The sequence below is a fragment of the Trichosurus vulpecula genome, chromosome 1 (assembly GCF_011100635.1).
Source record: "Trichosurus vulpecula isolate mTriVul1 chromosome 1, mTriVul1.pri, whole genome shotgun sequence".
Classification (NCBI taxonomy): domain Eukaryota; kingdom Metazoa; phylum Chordata; class Mammalia; order Diprotodontia; family Phalangeridae; genus Trichosurus; species Trichosurus vulpecula.
In genome coordinates, this window is record NC_050573.1 from 189,271,525 (window position 1) to 189,291,745 (window position 20,221).

General features: G+C 36.5%; 1 protein-coding gene across 1 annotated transcript in view; it reads left to right on the top strand.

Moving 5' to 3' along the window:
• Window positions 1-20,221, top strand: part of CDKAL1 (CDK5 regulatory subunit associated protein 1 like 1) — a 695,070-nt gene that overhangs the window by 188,981 nt on the left and 485,868 nt on the right. The window contains exons 6-7 of the mRNA XM_036741492.1: window positions 2,415-2,511; window positions 11,730-11,778. Coding sequence (XP_036597387.1) covers window positions 2,415-2,511; window positions 11,730-11,778 — 146 coding nt within the window. The remainder of the gene's footprint in view (window positions 1-2,414; window positions 2,512-11,729; window positions 11,779-20,221) is intronic.

A 20,221-nucleotide genomic window follows, 5' to 3' on the forward strand; every position in this document is an offset into this window, starting at 1 on the left:
CTTATATAACCTATTGGGGTGTTCCGGGTTGGCTCCTCCCCAGTTCCTCCCCGAGGGTGGAGCTCCTCCAGTAAGAGCCGCCCCGGTACTGAGGTAGCGGAAGCCATAAAGGCATTGCCACGTCAGCAGGTCCAGACTCCCTGGCGTCTCACTACCCTCTCGGGGGGCCTAGGTCCAGAGCGCCCCTAACATACATATATATATATACACACACACACACACACACACACACACACACACACACACACATATGTAAACACACACACATATATATACACACACATACATACACATACATACATATACACATAGATATATACATACATACACATTCACCTATATATAAACTATCTATATCTATATATATCTATATCTATCTATCTATCTATCTATCTATCTATCTATCTATCTATATGCATATTCCCTTCAACTACCCTAATACTGAGGTCTCATGAATCATACACATCATCTTTCCATGTAGGAATGTAAACAAAACAGTTCAACTTTAGTAAGTCCCTTGCAATTTCTGTTTCTTGATTACCTTTTCATGCTTCTCTTGATTCTTGTGTTTGAAAGTCATATTTTCTATTCAGTTCTGGTCTTTTCACTGAGAAAGCTTGAAAGTCCTCTATTTTATTGAAAGTCCATATTTTGCCTTGGAACATGATACTCAGTTTTGCTGGGTAGGTGATTCTAGGTTTTAATCCTAGCTCCATTGACCTCCGGAATATGGCATTCCAAGCCCTTCGATCTCTTAATGTAGACGCTGCCAGATCTTGGGTTATTCTGATTGGGTTTCCACAATACTCAAATTGTTTCTTTCTGGCTGCTTGCAGTATTTTCTCCTTGATCTGGGAGCTCTGGAATTTGGCGACAGTATTCCTAGGAGATTTCTTTTTGGGATCTATTTGAGGAGGTGATCGATGTATTCTTTCAATTTCTATTTTGCCCTGTGGCTCTAGAATATCAGGGCAGTTCTCCTTGATAATTTCTTGAAAGATGATATGTAGGCTCTTTTTTTGATCATGGCTTTCAGGTAGTCCAATAATTTTTAAATTATCTCTCCTGCATCTATTTTCCAGGTCAGTGGTTTTTCCAAGGAGATATTTCACATTGTCTTCCATTTTTTCATTCCTTTGGTTCTGTTTTATAATATCCTGATTTCTCATAAAGTCACTAGCTTCCACTTGCTCCAATCTAATTTTTAAAGTAGTATTTTCTTCAGTGGTCTTTTGGACCTCCTTTTCCATTTGGCTAATTCTGCCTTTCAAGGCATTCTTCTCCTCATTGGCTGTTTGGAGCTCTTTTGCCATTTGAGTTAGTCTGTTTTTTAATGCACACTGGAGTTGGTATAATTCCTTTGCAACACCAAAGTTATATCTCGGGCTTCTTTCATTCATTTGAGCTGCTCCTGTCAACATATCCCTTCCTTTCTCTTGGAGAAAGGGCCTACTCTGACCTGAGTGCTTTGCGCTTCTCATATTTTGTTGTTCTTATTGACAAGACATAGTGAAGATTTTGCTGAAGACTTATGTAAATAATATCTGATCTAGCATTTCTTGGAGCCTGATATTTTCTGGATACTCTGATGATTCTCTAGACAATCACAGTTTTGAATCTCATTTTCTTTAGCCAACTTTAATAACTCTGTGTAGTTTACTCTGTAATTTAACCCTTTTGATTCAGTAGTTATACTTTATTTTCGTTAATTCTAGTCATATATTTATATTCTATGATACCAGTCCCAGACATAAATCTACTTTGTGTTATTTCTAGCCTATAGCATCTACAATTCTGTCTATTCCTTTCAAAGACACTTTTAATATGTTATTTATGTTTTTGTGTGTCAAGTGTGTGTGGAGCTCATATCCCCTCATTTTGAAATTTAGTTGCCTAAGTAAGTATCTATGTGACACACTGCATAGGGGCCATCCAGAAGAATCAGTAGCCTTAGAGAGACATTCTGCTTTTCTTCCCTCCATGTACTCTCCTTCTGCCTGCACAGCCTGCCTTATGTTTATTGATAACCCCTTAATCATTGAGAAGGGGCAGTATTTTGTTTTACATATTTGGTTTATGAAGGTTGCTAAGTGTAGGGTACATTTTAGAAGAAAAGTCAACTTCCTGGCATTCAGAGGATTAAATCACAGTTAATTGGGACAACTTGGCCATTCAGAAGGTGCTTCTAGGTAGGTTATAATTTTGTATAACAAGAAGGCAATAGAATGAGTTAGCTATTTAGTCTATATTGTTATGTTATTTAGTGGGAGAAATACAACATGCAAACTTTGATTTCTACGATCAGACAGAAGAAATTCTTTCATGCAATTGGCAAATTCATAGCTATTATCATCATTTTAGAAGATCCACATGTGAGGTAGTGAATCATAATAATTTGCTTTCAATTTTTTTAGAAAAGCTCAAGAAGAAGACAAGAAAGTGGTTTTAGCTGGATGTGTTCCTCAAGCACAGCCTCGTCAGGACTACCTTAAAGGCCTGAGTATCATAGGGGTAAGCCATTTTGACAGAGAAAAATAATAGTTTTTGTATGTAATTCATATGTTGTAAAATTTCTTTTATTTTGTATTTCATTTTATACTTCCATGTAATTTAGTGTTGACAGTGAAATTGAAGCTATGCTGACTATCCTTATAATACCATTCCTGCTCTGTTGAAGCTGCATTATCTAGAATGAAACATTTTAGAAGTATTCTGTAATCAGTATTCATGCTTATGTCATTTCAACATAACTTCTTCCACCTTTCCTTATATGCCCAATATACACATGATGCCTTTCCAGGCATGCAGAAGTTCTTATTTTTAATTATGCACAAAGTAATTACTTTTAGTTTATGACTTATGCAACTAAAAGAGTAACAGTTTGTTCCCTATTTCTGATTTCCATACCCTTGCTCATGTTAATAATTTTGTAGAAAGGTATACTTAGTGTAAACAAATAAAATCCTGCACATTTTGGAGCTTTAGTTTGCTTTCATTATTTGTGTACATTTTCATTTTTCTTGGTTTGTGGAGTGAAGTGAATTAACATCTTGTAAAAACATAGTTTTAAAAATATTATGTGTTTAAAAACTTTGGACTCACACTTTATCGTTGAATTTAGAATAAGGTAGGTTGAAGTTAATTCTTTTTTCCTTTAAGTTATTTAATTTAGTAACTTAAATTTTAAAAATAAAACAGCTCTTATTTCGTGGCTCATCTCTCATAAAGTGAGCTAGTACATACTGCATTAGAGGTAGTAGCATGGCAAGCTCTTTATAGTATTGAAAGCAGTAAATTTCCATTTTCAGTGTCCAAACAGAGCAACATAATTCTAAGCTTTTGGAGGAAGTACATAGTAGTGGAAAGGTTATCCTTACATTAGAAGTTATAAGACCTGGGTTCCAGTTTGTCACTACGTTACTGTATAATTAAGGTGGATCACTAAACTTCTCTACTCTTGACTTAACTCATTTGTAAAATGAATATGTTGTCATTGTTCTCACAACTCCCTTCTACTCTATTGTGTTCAATTGGATAAAGTGTTTTCATAGCTTAAGTTAAGTTTTATTACTAGTACCAATGTCTTATCAACTTTTTTGACGTCTGACATAAATCTGCTTGGTCTAATAGTAAAATATCATTCACCTTACTTAACAACTATCCTTTTTATCTTCTTCTCATATCCTTTGTTTCTTCTGGTGGCCTGTTTTCAAATAGAACTTCTCTTGCATTCATAGATACGTTCTATGGACTTTTCTATTAACATTGTAAAATCTTTAGATCCTTTAGTTTCCATCCAACAAATAATTCTAACACATTGGTTAAAAAAAATCACAACTACCTCGAAGTAATTGTTTCTATTAAAACTAAATAGAATTAACACCAAGACAGAATTGGCATTTGAATGTATGGAAATTATGGAGAGACTATTGATGTCAGTAGAGGTTATGTACCAGTAAGCTCCACTGAAATTTACAAAAAGTCTCTCAGAAGAAAATGAAAACATTACCACTAAATTGTGGAAAATAAGCTGGAGAAGTTGTGAGAAAGAGCTTGGTTTAGTGGATTGAATGCTGGCCTTGGAGTCAGGAAAACCTGGGTTCAAGCGTGTCCAAATGAGTGTGTTCTTAAATATTAAGGTTTATGGGGAATTCCTTCTTCTCTCTGTAATCATTCAGCATCTGACAGAATTCTCTGTGGTTGGGGATGTTGGAAGTTTCAAGTGGTTTTGAAAAAAGTAGCTTTCCTTCCATGTTGCTGATCATTTGACTAAGTAATCCACAATCTATTGCACAGGAGTTGTTAGTCTTAAATTTCTATTAGGTGTGAGGCACTGTACCAGGTACTGGAGGTATCCATCTTTGCTTCCCCCCCCAAAAAACAAGTTTAAAAATGTCTCATTTCTAGTATTCTTCAGCTACAAAAAATGGGCTGAGAAAGAATATGTGGTTTTGTTTTCTCCATCTAGGAGACATATCTGTTGTACTAGCAGCGCTTCTTAAACTGTGGGTCATGACTCCCTATGGGGTCGCGACCCACAGTTGAAGAAGAGCTGAAAGGATTGGGAGTAGAAAGAGTTTAACAAGTCCTATGAGTATAAGCAGCATGTGAGAATTATATCCAAGGATAAGGAATGAGATCCTATCCATATGTGAACATATCTTAAGCGTACAAGTAACTGATTGTACACCCAAATTAATACACATATTCTAGTTTGTATGATAATCATACCTGCGTTTTAAAAGTAAATTAATAATTAAAAGTAGCAAAATTCTGCTATCATTCTTGCTCACTAGCAGTTATCTATACTAAATCTTTAGCATTGGGACATTTAATTTTTTTCACTGATAGCAGCCAAAAGGATGAACACTATGTAATCAGAAGGGAGCAGTTAATCTGTGATAGCTTACATCTTGGGTATTTTAATAAATGTTAATGGGTGAAAAAAATGGGTAGTAAAAATGAGCATCAGTCTTAGAGGCACTGGACTTCTGTTCAGGATCTAGCTTCTTGTATTTAGTAATACACGTGTAACTATGGCTAAATCATTTGAGCTTTCTTGGACCTCGTCTGGAGAATTTTTTTTTGGAGGGGCGAAGGCAGGGCAGTTGGGATTAAGTAACTTGCCCAAAGTCACACAGCTTGTAAGTGTTTCAAAAGTCTGAGGCTGGATTTGAACTCTTGTCTTCCTGATTTCAGGGCCTGTGCACTACTCATTGTGCCACCTAGGTGCCCCATCATGTGGAGAATTTTAAGGGTGGTATGAGCCAGAAGGTTTTCTTTGACTTTGATATACATAGGTATATGAATTGGCTACCTTAGGTCATGTTATTATTGTCAAGTCTGAATATTTGTGTTAATTTCTTAAATTATCGGCACCTAAGTTTTTGAATAACCATTATTTTTAAAATATTGATGCTTATATTTATAACTTTATAATAATACTTTTTTCCTCAGGTCCTCAGTATGTTTATTTATTTCATACTGGTCTTTGTTTTCATTCAGCTAGGGTTCGTGTTAGTTGTATTGTTTTGGTAGAGAAATAGCAAAAATGGCATTTTAGATATATGGTTTTATAACATTTTGAAATATGTAATTTAACACACAATATATAATTTATTATTAAAAAATTTAAAATTATAAAACATCTGTTGTGCCAGTTGTGAACCCAACATATAGGTGCATTTTCTTTTCAGGGTTTTGGAACAGTGGTTTTAGGCAGGTGTCCACTTATCTCAGGAAATATTCCTGGGTTGATTTGTTTTAGCGCAAAAATCTTTTCAGGTAGGGATGCTCTAATCTTGGAAAATCAAACAGCATGTTAACAGTGTTTTAAATGCAAACCTTTCACCTAAAAATGTGAAAATAAAAGCAATAGAAAGATGTTGTGTTTGTAAATATTATTATAATGGATTGTATAGCAAAAACTAAACATAAACATCCGCTGGAATAATTTCATTGCAAAACCAGCCCTCATTCTTCCAAAAAAAATTTTTTTAAATATTTTTCCCAATTACATGTTGAAAAAAATTTTGACATTCATTTTTTTAAATTGAGTTTTAATTTTCTCCCTCCTTCTTATTGTCTGTACCCCCTCATTGAGAAAGCAAGCAGTTTGATGTAGGTTATACATGTGCAGTCATGCAATACATATTTCCATTTTAGTCATGTTGTGAAAGAAAACACAGGCCAAGAGAAAAAAAACCCAAGAAAAATAAAGGGAAAAAATATGCCTCAATCTGCTTTCAGACTCCCTCGGTTCTTTCTCTGGAGGCAGAGAACATTTTTCATTATAATTCTTTCGGGATTGTCTTAGAGAATAGCTGAGCCATTTTTTGTTGAAGGAAGTAACAAAGGTGGATATATTTTTATTTGAATTATTATTTTTCAAAGATTTCTAAATTACAGATTGGGAAGCTAAGAGTTTAGGGAACTTGTAGCCAATAGATATTGGATGCAAAATTGCAATCTGGATTTCTTCTGACTCTAATTATGTCTTGTACTATTTTATACTCATTTGTTATACAAAATCTAATATTTTAAAGCCAGGGCTTACTGTTTTGCTGTCATAAATAAGGAGTAGTAGGGATCTATTTTGTTTTAAATGATATCAGGGATCTTTTAAAAAAAAAGTGCATGTGAATTAAGAAATAGAAGACCTGTATTCATTTTTTAATGGAATATTTTTGAGGAGGATTAAATATCAAATATGTTAGCTCAAATGAAATTACATGTACAGTGTTTTGGAAATTATAATTTCTGGGAGGATTAAACATTGAATATTGATTTAAATGAAACCTATACGGTTAGTTGTTTTTCTTTGTTCCCAAACAGGACCAAAATGACATCACTATGTTGGGGTCAGTGTACATTGTGTCCAGTTGTTGCTGATCAGACTAATATAAGGTTGGAAGGCTCTAACATGGGTTGGGCACAAATCGTCCATATGACCATTTGGTAGAGAGATATCTCTAAATTTGCCCATCTCTTGTTTCTTTTGAACCAGTGCAGTTCTGCTTTACTCATAGAAAACATCACCTTCTTTGATGCAAGCATATCATGCTGGGTGGTCCTGTGCCAGTGTTCCCCAAGTCTTACAATTGATTTCAAATTTCTTTTGAGATAATCTTGAGAGTATCCTTGTATTGCTTCTTCTGACCTCTATGTGAGCACTTACCTTTTGTGACTTCTCTGTAAAATAGTCTATTGGGCAAAGTTACACTCTCTGTAGTAGGGTTTGAATGCTTGGCAGTCCGGCTTGAGAAGGGACCTCTGTGTCTGGTACCTTATCTTGCCAGGTGATCTTCAGAATCTTCCTAAGACAATTCAAATGGAAGTGATTTCATTTCCTGGCATGGCACTGGTAGACTGTCCAGATTTCATTGGCACGTAGCTGTGAGGTCAGCAGAATGGCTTTCTGGACCTTCAGTTTGGTAGACAGCTTAATACCTCTTTTCTCCCACACTTTCCTTGGAGCCTCCCTAACACTGAGCTAGCTCTGGCAATGGGTGTGTCAACCTCATCATCTATGTGGATATCCCTGGAAAGTATATTACCAAGGTAAGTGAACTTATCCACGGTATCCAAAGCCTCTCAGCGTTATAACTGATGATTCCAAGTAAGGATGGCACACAGCTTGCTTGGTGGCGAATTTCTCTTTACTTGGTGTTATCAGGCCAAAATTAGTGCAAATGGCAGAGGATCAGTCCATACTCTGTTGCAGCTCAGCCTCAGAGGTTGCGTTGATTGCATAACCATCTGCAAAAAATTGAACACCAACTCTCCCTCCATTTTAGTTGTGGCTTGTAACCTTTTCAAGTTAAATAACTTATCATCAGTGCAATAGCTGACCTTTATGCCATTTTTGTTCTTATTGAAGGTGTTCAACAGCATCATTGAAAATATCATGAGAAAAAGCATGGGAGCAAGCACGCAGCCGTGCTTCACTCCATTGGTAACTGTGAAAGTGTGAGAGCATCATCCACCATCTAGAATGCTTGCCAAGATGCTGTTATGAAATTGACATACAATAAGAATGAACCTCTCTGGGCAGCCAAATTTTGTTATGATCTTTCACAAATCCTCATGACTAACAGTATGAAAGGCCTTGGTCATTTTGTACAGACCTCTGTTCTGCTCCTGGTATTTCTCTTAGAGTTACCAGGCAGCAAACACTGGGTCAGCCATTTCTCAGCACTTTCGGAATCCACACTGGCTCTTGGGTAGATGACGATCTTCTAGGTGAAGGACTAGCTGACTAAGGAGGACTCTGGCAAGAGTATTACTGGCAATGACTAAGAGACAGATACCCCTTATAGTTGTCACAGGACAACCCATTTCCCTTTCCTTCATAGAGACTGACAGTAGAGTTGTTCTTGAACTCCATAACCACCTCTTGCCGTGTAACCTGGAAGATTTCAATCAGCTTTTGTATAAGCAATGGACCCCCTGCCTTGTAAATCTCAGTTGGAATAAAATCAGCACCAGATGCTTTGCCACATACAGGAGCCCAGTGACATTCAGAACCTATTCTTCAGTTAGTAGTTTGGTTAGAGGATTAACTTCAACCTGATGATAATGACACAATCTTGATCCCAAAAGATCTCAACAGACTGGATCAGTGAGCTGAATCTATTTGAATGAAATTTATTAAAGATAAATGTCACATTGATACTTAGCTTTTTGCTTTTTTTTCCCCTCTAAAAACAACTACATTTAAGCACTGGATTGAAGAAATGTACCTTAACAATATGTGTTTAAAACAGTAGCAACAACGATTCAACATGTTTCATAAACTACAAAGTCAGTTTTAGTCACCAATGTGATATGCCAGCCAGAAGCACTAATCTAGTATCATCTTAAGCGACATTTAGAAATCAAAGCAGCTAGTGTTGTTGCTTGACTCTGTGCTGTTCATATCATATCTAGAATGTTTGGATCAGTTCTGGGTGCATGGGACAAAGAAGGGCTCCAGAGAAAGTTGAGCAGATTGTTGCGCAGGAACATCTGAAGAAATTGGGAATTTTTAGCTTGGAGAAAATAAGATGTAGTGATGATGGGAGAGCCATCATTTAATACATGAAGGATGCAAGGATAAGTGGGCTTTTTTGTGACTCCAGATTCAGAACTTGAACATTAGTTCAAATAGAAGTTACAGAGAAGCAGATTTTGGCTCATCATAAAGAAAACGATTTCTAATAGTACTGTCTAAAAGTTATTTGGACTTACATGAGACAATGAGTGAAGGGATTTCATGCATCATAGAGGCTGTATCAGAAACTGCTAATTTTCCCTTCTGACATTAAGCATCTGTGATTCTGTGAGAAGTGGTTAAGTGGGGCAAGATGTTGCCACTAAAGTGATGAAGATCCATGGAAATCACTCTAGGCGGGGCAGAAATGAATCAGAAACATCTTAGAGCAGAATTTCAAATTGGGCATATTTGTAAACTGCTGGGAGGCTTATTGATGGCCTATTTTCATTTAAGATAGTCACAAACAAGTTGATATTTTTTGAGTCATGACAGACAGGACTATGGAATTAAGACAGAGGAACCATAAACAGTATTATTGTCTGTATATAGCTCTAACCTCCTATGGAGTAGTCTTCGGTTATGTACTACTGTGGTAATATGTAACTGTATAGCAAATAGGTGTATGTGACCTTAAATTGGAATACATGCCTACTTAGTAGAATCTCTGCTTTACTGCATAATTAGATGCAAATACTCAGTATGGAATAAATTTCTGGTAACATTTTTCTTTTCTTAAAACACATCTCAATCCACTGTAATAACTGATATGAATGTTTTCTTAAAATATGAAATGTAATAGAGAATATGAGTGTAATTATATTTTCTAAAGTGTGGTTGTCTCATGCCCAGTGAATTAGCAAAGATGACAAAATATGAAAATAGTGTGGGAGGAGTGACATACCATTGTGTGACTTGGAAAACAATTTGGAATTATACTGATAAAGTAACTAAAATATCCATGTACTTTGACCAGAGATTCTACTAAGTAGGCATGTATTCCAAGGAGTTCACTGATAAAAAGAAAAGTCCTTTTATAACAAATTATTTATGGCAGCATTTTTGTGGTTCAAAAGAATTGGAAAACAAAAAGGAGATACCTATCATTTGGGCAATGGCTAAACAACCATTAGCTAGCACAGGGGTGGGGAACCTGCGGCTTTAAGGCCACATGTAGACTTCTAGGTCCTTGTGTGTGGCCTTTTGACTGAGTCCAAGTTTTACAGAATAAATCCTTTTATTAAGGGGATTTGTTCTGTGAAGTTTGGATTCAGTCAAAGGGCTGTACTTGAGGACCTAGAGGGCCACAGATTCCCCACTTCTGAGCTAGACCTTGAATGTAATCAAATATTATGATACTATAAGAAGCAGTGAATATTATTTAGACAGGGTAGCAAAGAAATATTTACATGAATTGATGGTGAGTGAAGTAAGCAGAGCAGAGATGATGAATATAACTATGTAAATAAAAAGAACAACTACCCCAAAACACTCAAAAGTGAATGGTGGCAAAATTAGAAAGAAATTTAAGTGATATGAGAACAATAGTAAAATTTATTTAAAAAATGAAAAGAAATTTTGAATGTTCTGGCAACTCTGACCATAATTTTACAAAGCAAATCTTTTGCCAGTACTTATTTCAGATATTTGTATATAAAATAGCAGTCCAGCAGTACAGATGGGGTCTGGGTGTCCTGAATAGAAGAAGGAGCAGTACTTATTTGAGATATTTGTATATAAAATAAAATGTAATTTTACATCAAAATAGAATTTGTTATTTATTGCTGCACTCTATTATTGCATAGTATGTGTATATTCCTTTACTGAACTATTAAATGTCTCAAAGTAGGATCTTTCTGTAGTATCTTTCTATATGTTATAGCAATACTATTTCATTATATATCCAAATACAAATTTGGTGTTTATACTGGATGATCAAAATAACTTTGCTTTTAAGAAATTCTGCTGCACAATGAGTTGATGTTATTTATGAATTGTTTATTCTATGGCTCCTTTGCTTCATTGTAGAATACATATGGAGTTAGTAATAGAACATATTGCTTGTTTTTTTTTTTTGTATATCTATTAGTAAAAGCCTTAAGGATAAAAGATACTATTTTATTTATTTTGTTTGAATTATATACCAACTGCTGAGCTCTTGAGTATTCAAGGCTACAATTTATAGTATTAATTAAGAAAATCTTTCTGCATATTCTCACAGTGAATTAGATAGTGTTTTATTATACTCTGTGAGTCTTGAACCTGCTTTCTTTTGAGTTCTTGTGTTTTCTTGCCCTCTCTTCTTTGTGCTCTCCCCTCCTTACCCACTTCTTCCCTTTTTCCTGTGTCTCTCTTCTGTTGTGTTAAATGCTGCTTTCTCCGGAACAGAGGTAGCTATTGTTTTTCCTCATAGACCTTGTAAATTTGCAATAATTAGAAAAATGTTTTGGCTAAATATGACAGTGTTTTGACAGGTTTGTACGTACGATATGACCATAATAGAACCTGAAAAAAATCTATATCCATTTCTCATGTGTCACTGGATGATATCGTCGACTTACAGTATGAAATTTCAAAGACTGCAATATACAGAATTTGTTAGGATCCCTAACATTGATTCAAAGAGAAATAGCATTAGAATAGATTTTTCATTGACTGTATAAATCATTAAAAATTTTTATTTTCTTGTATTTTTTAGGTTCAACAAATAGATCGTGTAGTAGAAGTTGTGGAGGAAACCATTAAAGGTAATCAGAGACATAAATGAACAGATATTCCAGTTCTCTAAAATGACTGCTTATGTGCCTCTGTCAGATTTTCTGTGCTTGATGTTAGAGGCAGCAACCCAGTGTGATCACAAGAAGTATAGAGACAGGAGACACTACTGCTTTTTCAGATTAGTGTTCTAGATAATAAGTTCTGTAGAAAGTCAGAGGAGAATTCTGTTGCCCTGGTTTGGGTAAATCATTGATGGCAATCACAGAGGAGGTGGTCCTGAAGCCTAGATTTTATTCATTAAATAGAATTTAGATTTGGATTTGGGAGGCAGGAGATAGTAGTGAGTCAGAATTATATCCAAGGTTTTCAGTTTGATGAAGACTGGAATGCTTAGGTCATGTACAGACTGAGAGCTTAATATTTTTCAGGAAATATACTTTGTGGGAATTTTGTTTTGACTATTAATTAGAAAGGTATTGCTGTGAAATTCTATTAAAAAAGTAAATTTAGATATAAGTGGGGCAGCTATTGGAGCTTGCTATTTTATTGGTTACCATGGTACTTTTTCAGAATCTTGATTTACTTTCTTTATCAATGTTGATTTGAAACCTCTTGAGGGCTTCCTCATCTCCTATGAGATTCTTATCCTTTTGCCTGTGTAGACTTCAGACCAGTTAGAAGCTGGAACTGAGACCACACCCTGCTCTTAGCATCTGAGCCATGCTGCTCCTTGCTTCTGAACAGGTTCTTTTTTTGCTACATCGGCTAGGGTCTGAGATGACTCCTTAGCCAGGGATACCATGCCTGGATGCAAGTGCCTTCCTTAGACTGTCCTGCATCTGTGACCTGAAATTGCATTGTGGGTGACAGAGGAGCTGGTTGACATGTGTTGTACTTGTACAGGTCTGGGATCCTCATTTATCCTGGTACACAACCTCTCCCACTCCATCTGTGATTGCTTCTTGCCAGACCCTGTCATCATTTTCCACCCACATGGGAAAGCCTATTTTCATGTTGCCAAATTTTATTCCATTTGGCTCTGACATGGTAGAGGTCCTTTAAATAAAAATCATTAAATTTTGCAGCCTTTCACTTTTTAAACAGTTATGAAAACATTGAAACTTGCTTTTTCACTTCCCATGTGAGATATTTTGCTGTGGAATAGAGCAACTTACCTCTAAAATTCTATTTTAACAAACAGGAAGGCAGAGATGAGGAAGGGGATCATTCTAGGGATGAGGAACAGCTAATAAGAAAGCCTAGAGTATCTTCTTCTTTGAGGAGTAGCAAGGAGGCCAGTCTCTCTGGATTGGACAGCATGTAGAGAGGTATAAATTGTGAGGAAGCTGAGAAAGGTATGTGTGGTGGGGAAATGGTCAGTTTATGGCTTGATTATTAGGGAAGTGGGAGGGGACAGGAAAGGCATGTAAAAAGCAAAAAATACAAGTTGAAAAAAAGAAGAAATAAGAGAAGGGAGGTTAACATTGACTCAAAGATCAGAAAATCATCCAGCCTTATAATTGAGAATAATCTGAAGTGCAAGCTCATAAAAGGTTAGAAGACAGCAGCATTTCACATATTTCCTATAAAGAAAATAGGTTTAACCTACGGTTAGTATAGAATATCTTATGGAGTCATAACTGGGCAGGAAGGGACTCTGAGGCATCCAATCCACTCTTCTCTTCTTACAGATGAGGAAACTTTGAACCTAGGAAGGTTAGGTGATGTTCCCAAGGCTACACAGCTCGCACAGGTCAGAGGTGGTGTTTAACCTCAGGTTCTCTATCTCTAGTGACAGTTCTCTTTCCACTGTAACTTATTGCTTACAAATATGTTTCTGTTATTTTTTGGAGATCCTTTTAGGATAAGTAAGCACTATTCCTAAGATATAGGTCATTGAAAGGAATATCAATCAATCAACCAGTCAATCCATCAGTAAGCATGCATTGAGGATGTGCCAGGAACTCAGTGCACACCAGGGTATTATTTTATTGTACCCGAGTATATGAATAGGTTTTAATGGAAATAAATCTTTACTTTCCTTTAAAAACATGTAAGATGCAGCAAACTTTGCTGTGTTAAAGACCTCTGTCAACAATTATATATCCCTTTAGTCAGAGATTCAAGACATATGTGAAATCTCCAGATCACATGGAAGAAATCTTCAAATTACATGTATGTGTCCTGGTAGTAATTGGCACAAATCTCCCTATGAAGTAAGGATATTACATTTCTGCTCATATATTTATAGGCCATTTATCTATTCTTTAAGCATTTGTTAACAGTTGCGCAGAGAAGAGCTGGGAATTTCAAGGGTTGTAAAAAATTTCTTACATTAAAGCAACATGTAGTTACTTAAAGTTAAAGCAGTGTATAATTCTGTGGTATAGTCAGATATAAATTCCTTGAAAATAAGAACTGTCTGATTTTTGCCTTTATGTCTCTAGTTTCTAACATAGTGCTTAGCATGCAGTAGGTACTTAATAAATCCTGGAATGAATGTCCATTGAAAGACAGCGATTATTCTGTCAGAACAGCAATGAACAAGTACAAGTTTCTTGACACTACAGTCTGTTTTTATTTTTGATTCTTTTACTTTGGTTATAGCACAGAATTGTGTTTCACCTTTTATCAGAATTTTTTTTTCCTTTTTCAGGTGATTTGAAAATGTTTGCTTTTTTTGTGCTTTTTGAGTCAATATATTATAATAGATAGTTTACTAACCTTGAACCTAGGTTTTTGGACTCCAGGTTCTCTCTCTGACACTTACTAGCTATGTGACCATTGGAAAATCAGTTAATCTTTTCGTGCTGGAGGCAACTCTATAATGATACTTCTTGTTGTATACACTGTAATTTCTCTATGAGAATAAAATCACAGGTTGAGATACCCACCAACTACCACTCCTGACTCTCTTCCAGATAAGTGAACTTCATTTTTACTTTTGTGTACAAAGAGACAAAGTTTTGCATCAGAACACATCTCAGATTTTTATACTAGATAACGTGTAAAAGTGAATTAATTTAATAGAAATTTATCTCATACTGAACTTTCTGAAATGCATCTATTTGGTTAAGTTATAATTTCTGTAATGGAGCAGAGTTCAGTTCAAGTGTTAGAATTGTACTAGAATTTAGATTAGATTGATTTTGTTCTTTTGGTGAACGGATTGCATAGTCACTAAGTTTCAGGTTTGCACAGTCCTTTCAGAAATCTCATGATTTTTGTGTTGCTGTTTATTTTGGCTTTCTTTTTAATTTTAACTGATTCTATCCAATTCAGTTCCATTTAGCAAGCATTTATTGAGCACGTACTATGTTTAAGACATTGTGCTAGATACATACAAAGGCAAAAATGAAATAGTGTCTGTTTTTCAAGCTTTTGTTCTATTCGGAGAAAACAGGCACATGAAAATTAAAGATGATATTTGGAGGAAGGGCCCAATATATTGTGAAGGACAGATTGTTGATAAAATGGCAGTGATTCTAGGGGGCATAGTGAAAGGGCAAGATCACCAATTTAGAACTGGAAAGAACCTCAGAAGCCATCTACCCTCCTGCTTTTTATAAATGAGGAGACTGAGATGCAGAGTTCAGAAACTTGCCCAAGGTCACACATATAGTCAGAGACAGGATTTGAATTTGGATTCTCTGCCTCTAAGGACAGTCTTCTTTCCACTGTACCACAATAGGGTGGTGGAATGGGAATGGGGCTGACATGAACTGGATATGAGGGAATCAGGAGCAGTGTTCTGGAAAGGCAGCTACGCCTGAAGCAGCCCATGAATCAGATTGCAAAGAGGTGGCTAATGAAGCCCTTCCTTGTGGCAATGGCAATGTAATAATTTTCTTATTAGTCTCTGAAAAAGAGATGGATAAGGGCTCCATAAGGAGGAAGGGTATGCATGTTGGTAAAACCGATGGCAAGTCTCTGATCTTGCCACATGGTTGCAGTATGGATTAGTAGACTCCTTTTCCTGGCTAGTTATAGAGGGTTGATGATTGTTTACACTTCAATCCTTAGCAAAGTCAGTTCTGCCCCAGAGCTCACTCCAGTTTTAAATAGGTTATTTTCTTCAGTCTTGGGCTCTTTTTATCTATGTTGCTCTCTTTACAGCTGGAAGAGATTAGAGATATATACCTAGAAAGGACCATAGTGGTCATCTAGTCAACCCTCATTTCATTTTACAGGTGAGAAAACTGAGGCCCAGGGAAGTTACATGATTTTGCCAAGGTTATACAGTTATTAAATGGCAGAGACAGAATTCAAACCCTGTTCCTAATGCTGTTCTCTTAGGTTTTTTAATTCTTTCCCCACTATATTTTTATTTTTTTCTCCAGTTGCTTTGTTTTCTTATTTAGCTCATGTTTTAAATCTTTAAACTTCCATCTATTGAAAATTTAAATGGTCTAGACTCTAGTGGATAAGAATATTTTGTTTAGGATGTGAAGTTCCTGAGATTTATTCTTCATTCTACTATTAATGTATTGTTTGCCAAATTCCTTAACCTAGATTTGTGCCACACCCATCCTTTTTTAGCCCATCCTAGCAATGTATATTCCATCTTACTTCCAGAAATAAAGCTCAGTAGGTAAGTCTTATTCATCCATAATTTCTCTTGAATTGGTCCTTTTTTATTCATACTACTACCATACTAGTTCAAACTCTTACAACCTCTTTACTATTTTAATAACCTCCCAACTTGTCTCCATTACACTGGTCCTTCCCTTCCCTGACTCAGCTCTTTACACAACAGAACAACCTTCTTAATATTTGTGTAATTGTGGAGTTATTGTGTAATTGTGATGGTCTTTGCCCAGAAGTGTCCATTGGCTGCCATTTCCTAAGGAACAGAACACTAATACTCTGGTGTTTACATCCTTTGCAATTTTACTCCAACCTCCTGTGGTAATCTTTTGTCATATATTCACTTTCATCTACTCTTTCTCAGTGAACCTGGACTGTTGCCTAGTCTCATGCTGTCCTATTTCACCTCTCTGCATTTATGGAGACTGTTTCACTCATGATATTTATTCCATTTGACTCCTTTGCCTTTGATTTTATACTTTCTTCAAGGCCTAACCTAAGTGCTATCTCTAATCAATGAGTATTTAACAAACTATGAGTCAGGATACAATGAATGAAAGAATCTTTTCTCTCAGGAGGCTTACATTCTAAAGGACTTCTACACATACAGAAAACAGTGTGTCCCAAAAGTCTTAATGAAATTTCAAGCTTTAATAACTTCATAAATATATGTTAAAACTTTAAAAAACAGTTGAAAGGTTAAATGTTTACATTTTAAAGTATTGATGTTTCTTACTACAATTCAATGTGTTGTCTTATGCTGTATGTCACTCTGGTTGAGCTTTGAACTTTGCAAAACCTTTCATCAGCTACTGCTCAGTGACTGGAATGTTTGTATTTGTAATCCTAGCCCTAAGATTATCTAGTGAATGAAGTCTTGGGACTTACATGGTGTTTTAAAATGACTCTATTGGTAGAATTTATTAAGGGAAAAAAAGCAGAGATACTTGCCATGATCTCAGACAAAGTTAAAGCTACAACAGATTTAACCATAAGAGAAAAATAGGGAAACTACACTATTTGTCAGCTATATTGTTTTGGACTTTTTAAAATAACTGGACAGTGTAAGGATGGAATATTGCTGTGGTATAGGAAATGATTTGGTGGACTTACAAAAATATGGAAAGACTGAGACTTACAAAGTAAGAGGTTATCCACCCTCAGAGAAACGGAGGACAGCTAAGTATATGTTCTTACATAGATGCAAATGAATGTATATGTCTATATATGACTATGATTAGAGCTATCTAAATATACGTATGCATATGTAGGTATATGTATATCTTTGTGTATATACATGTATGTATGTATGTTTGTGTATATGTGTATGTATATTGTATATGTACGTGTGCATGTGTGTGTGTGTGTGTGTGTCTATCTGCACTTAATTGTACCTTCTTGGGGAGGGAGAATGAGGAAAAAAAGAACAAAGTAAATAGGTACAGCAGAGAGCAAAAGAAAACTCATAAGGAAGCAAAGAAAAGATGGACAGCTTTGAACACAACATGTAGTATTTATTATATAGGCTTTCTTGAATTGGAAATTTATTGCCGTATGTTTTGAATCTTCTCTTAAGTTCTGTTGTGCACATGGCAATGCTTTTTTTTTCTTTTCTTATTTAGTATTTAACTTTTAATATTTAAGTGTATAATTTATTTCTTTTTATTTTTTCTTATTGTGTATTTAAGTTTAAAGTAATTAAAAAAAATAAAGTGACTTTATAAGGAAAATCTAATGGAGATAGATCAGGTGACTGAGGTTGCCAAGCAAGAAGGCTTGCTTTACTGATCCCCTGGTCTGAGAAAGTGTCATCCAGAAACTGTTGCACACACATTGCATAATGACAGGATTCTCATTATATAAGACTCAGATAATCAAATAATTATAAAAGTATGAGAGATTAGCAAAAGTTAGGGAAAGTTAGGTTTCCACAGAATAATTAATGAAGTGTCAGCTTGAACAAAGAAGGGAAAAACAATTAACCAGGATAGATATGCCCAGCCAATGCAAATAAAGCTCATGGTTTTTTAAAGACTGCAATTCCAGGATGTTAGGAAAACTAGCCTAAACTAGCCAGATAATGGTCTTGGTTGAAGAGAGAATTGGGTCAAATTGGTATTATGCATGCTTAATTGCTTAATTGAATATTTCCTCACGTACCTGCAGGGAGGAGTTTTCCACCATTTTTGAAGGTGAGATGTATGTTTGGGGTGGGGGGCAGATAAGAAGGATTTGCATGTGAGCAGTATATAGGGAAGATTGTAACCCAGAAGGGAGTGGACCAATCCATTCTCTGAAGGGAGGTACTGAGCTGATGTTGCATCAGTCTGGGTTAGTCTGACAGAATAAAGCTGGTCTCCCTCCTGTATTCCCCACTCCCTCTTCCTCATGTTCCTGGTCAGGAACATAAGCCCAACTCCTTTTGATTCCTCAATAATAATAAATTGCCCTTGATACCTAAATCTCTGTGCCAGGTGTGTTTCTAACAAAAGAATTTCAAATTTTTGAAATTTGAAATCATTTGAAAAAAAGCTTTCAAATGTCTATAGCATTTATGCTTCTGAACTGATTAAAGTTTAAAATTGGAACATCCTGCATAAAGAGCATAAATACAAAATAGTTAAGCACAAGGTAGTTTGAGAAGGAGAGGACTAGAAGTTTAGGGGACTGAAAAAGGAGGCTTTGAAAAGAAGGTAGTGCTCCAGGTTCATCTTTTTTTTTTTTTAAATTTAATTTTTTTTAAATTTAATATATTTAGTTTTCAGCATTGATTTTCACAAGAGTTTGAATTACAAATTTTCTCCCCATTTCTACCCTCCCCCCCCCACTCCAAGATGGCGTATATTCTGGTTGCCCTGTTCCCCAGTCAGCCCTCCCTTCTGTCACCCCACTACCCTCCCATCCCCTTTTCCCTTCCTTTCTTGTAGGGCAAGATAAATTTCTACGCCCCATTGCCTGTGTATCTTATTTTCTAGTTGCATGCAAAAACTTTTTTTTGTTTTTGAACATCTGTTTTTAAAACTTTGAGTTCCAAGTTCTCTCCCCTCTTCCCTTCCCACTCACCCTCCCTAAGAAGTCAAGCAATTCAACATAGGCCGCATGCGTATCATTATGTATAACCCTTCCACAGTACTCATGTTGTGAAAGACTAACTATATTTTGCTCCTTCTTAACCTATCCCCCTTTATTGAATATTCTCGCTTGACCCTGTCCCCTTTCAAAAGTGTTTGTTTTTGATTACCTCCACCCCCCTTTGCCCTCCCCTCCAACATCCCCAAGCTTGGGGGGATTGCGCCAGCTCTGCCACACCAGCACTCCTCCTTCCCCAAGATCCCCCAAACTGGACTGGACTTAGATCTTCAGCAGGCTCTTCACTCCTGCTCTCATCCGCCACTTAATTCCTCCCACCAGGTGGGCCTGGGGCCAGAAGCAACTGCAGCTGTAGTTCTGTAGCTGCCCCACCTCCGCTGTCCCCAGGGTGGTGGCTGAACTAGGAACTCCTTTCACTCTGTCCCCAGCAGTTTTTCCCACTAACCTTCTCTGTTGTCTTTGGTGTTTGTGGGTTGAGAAGTCTTGTAACTGCTGCAGATCACTGATTCAGGGTGCTGGGGCACGCTCCGCCAGGCTCCTGGTCTGGTTGGTCCGCGCTGCCCACGCTGGGCTCTGCTCTGATCCACTCTGCTCCACTCCCAGCTCCGTGCAGGATAGACCTTACCCAGAGACCATCCAGGCTGTCCTGGGCTAGAGCCCTGCTTCCCTCCGCTATTTTGTGGGTTCTGCAGTTCTTCTCTGTTGTCTTTGGTGTTTGTGGGTTGAGAAGTCTGGCAACTGCCACAGCTCACTGATTTAGGGTGCTAGCACCCACTCCGCCCAGCTTCTGGTTGG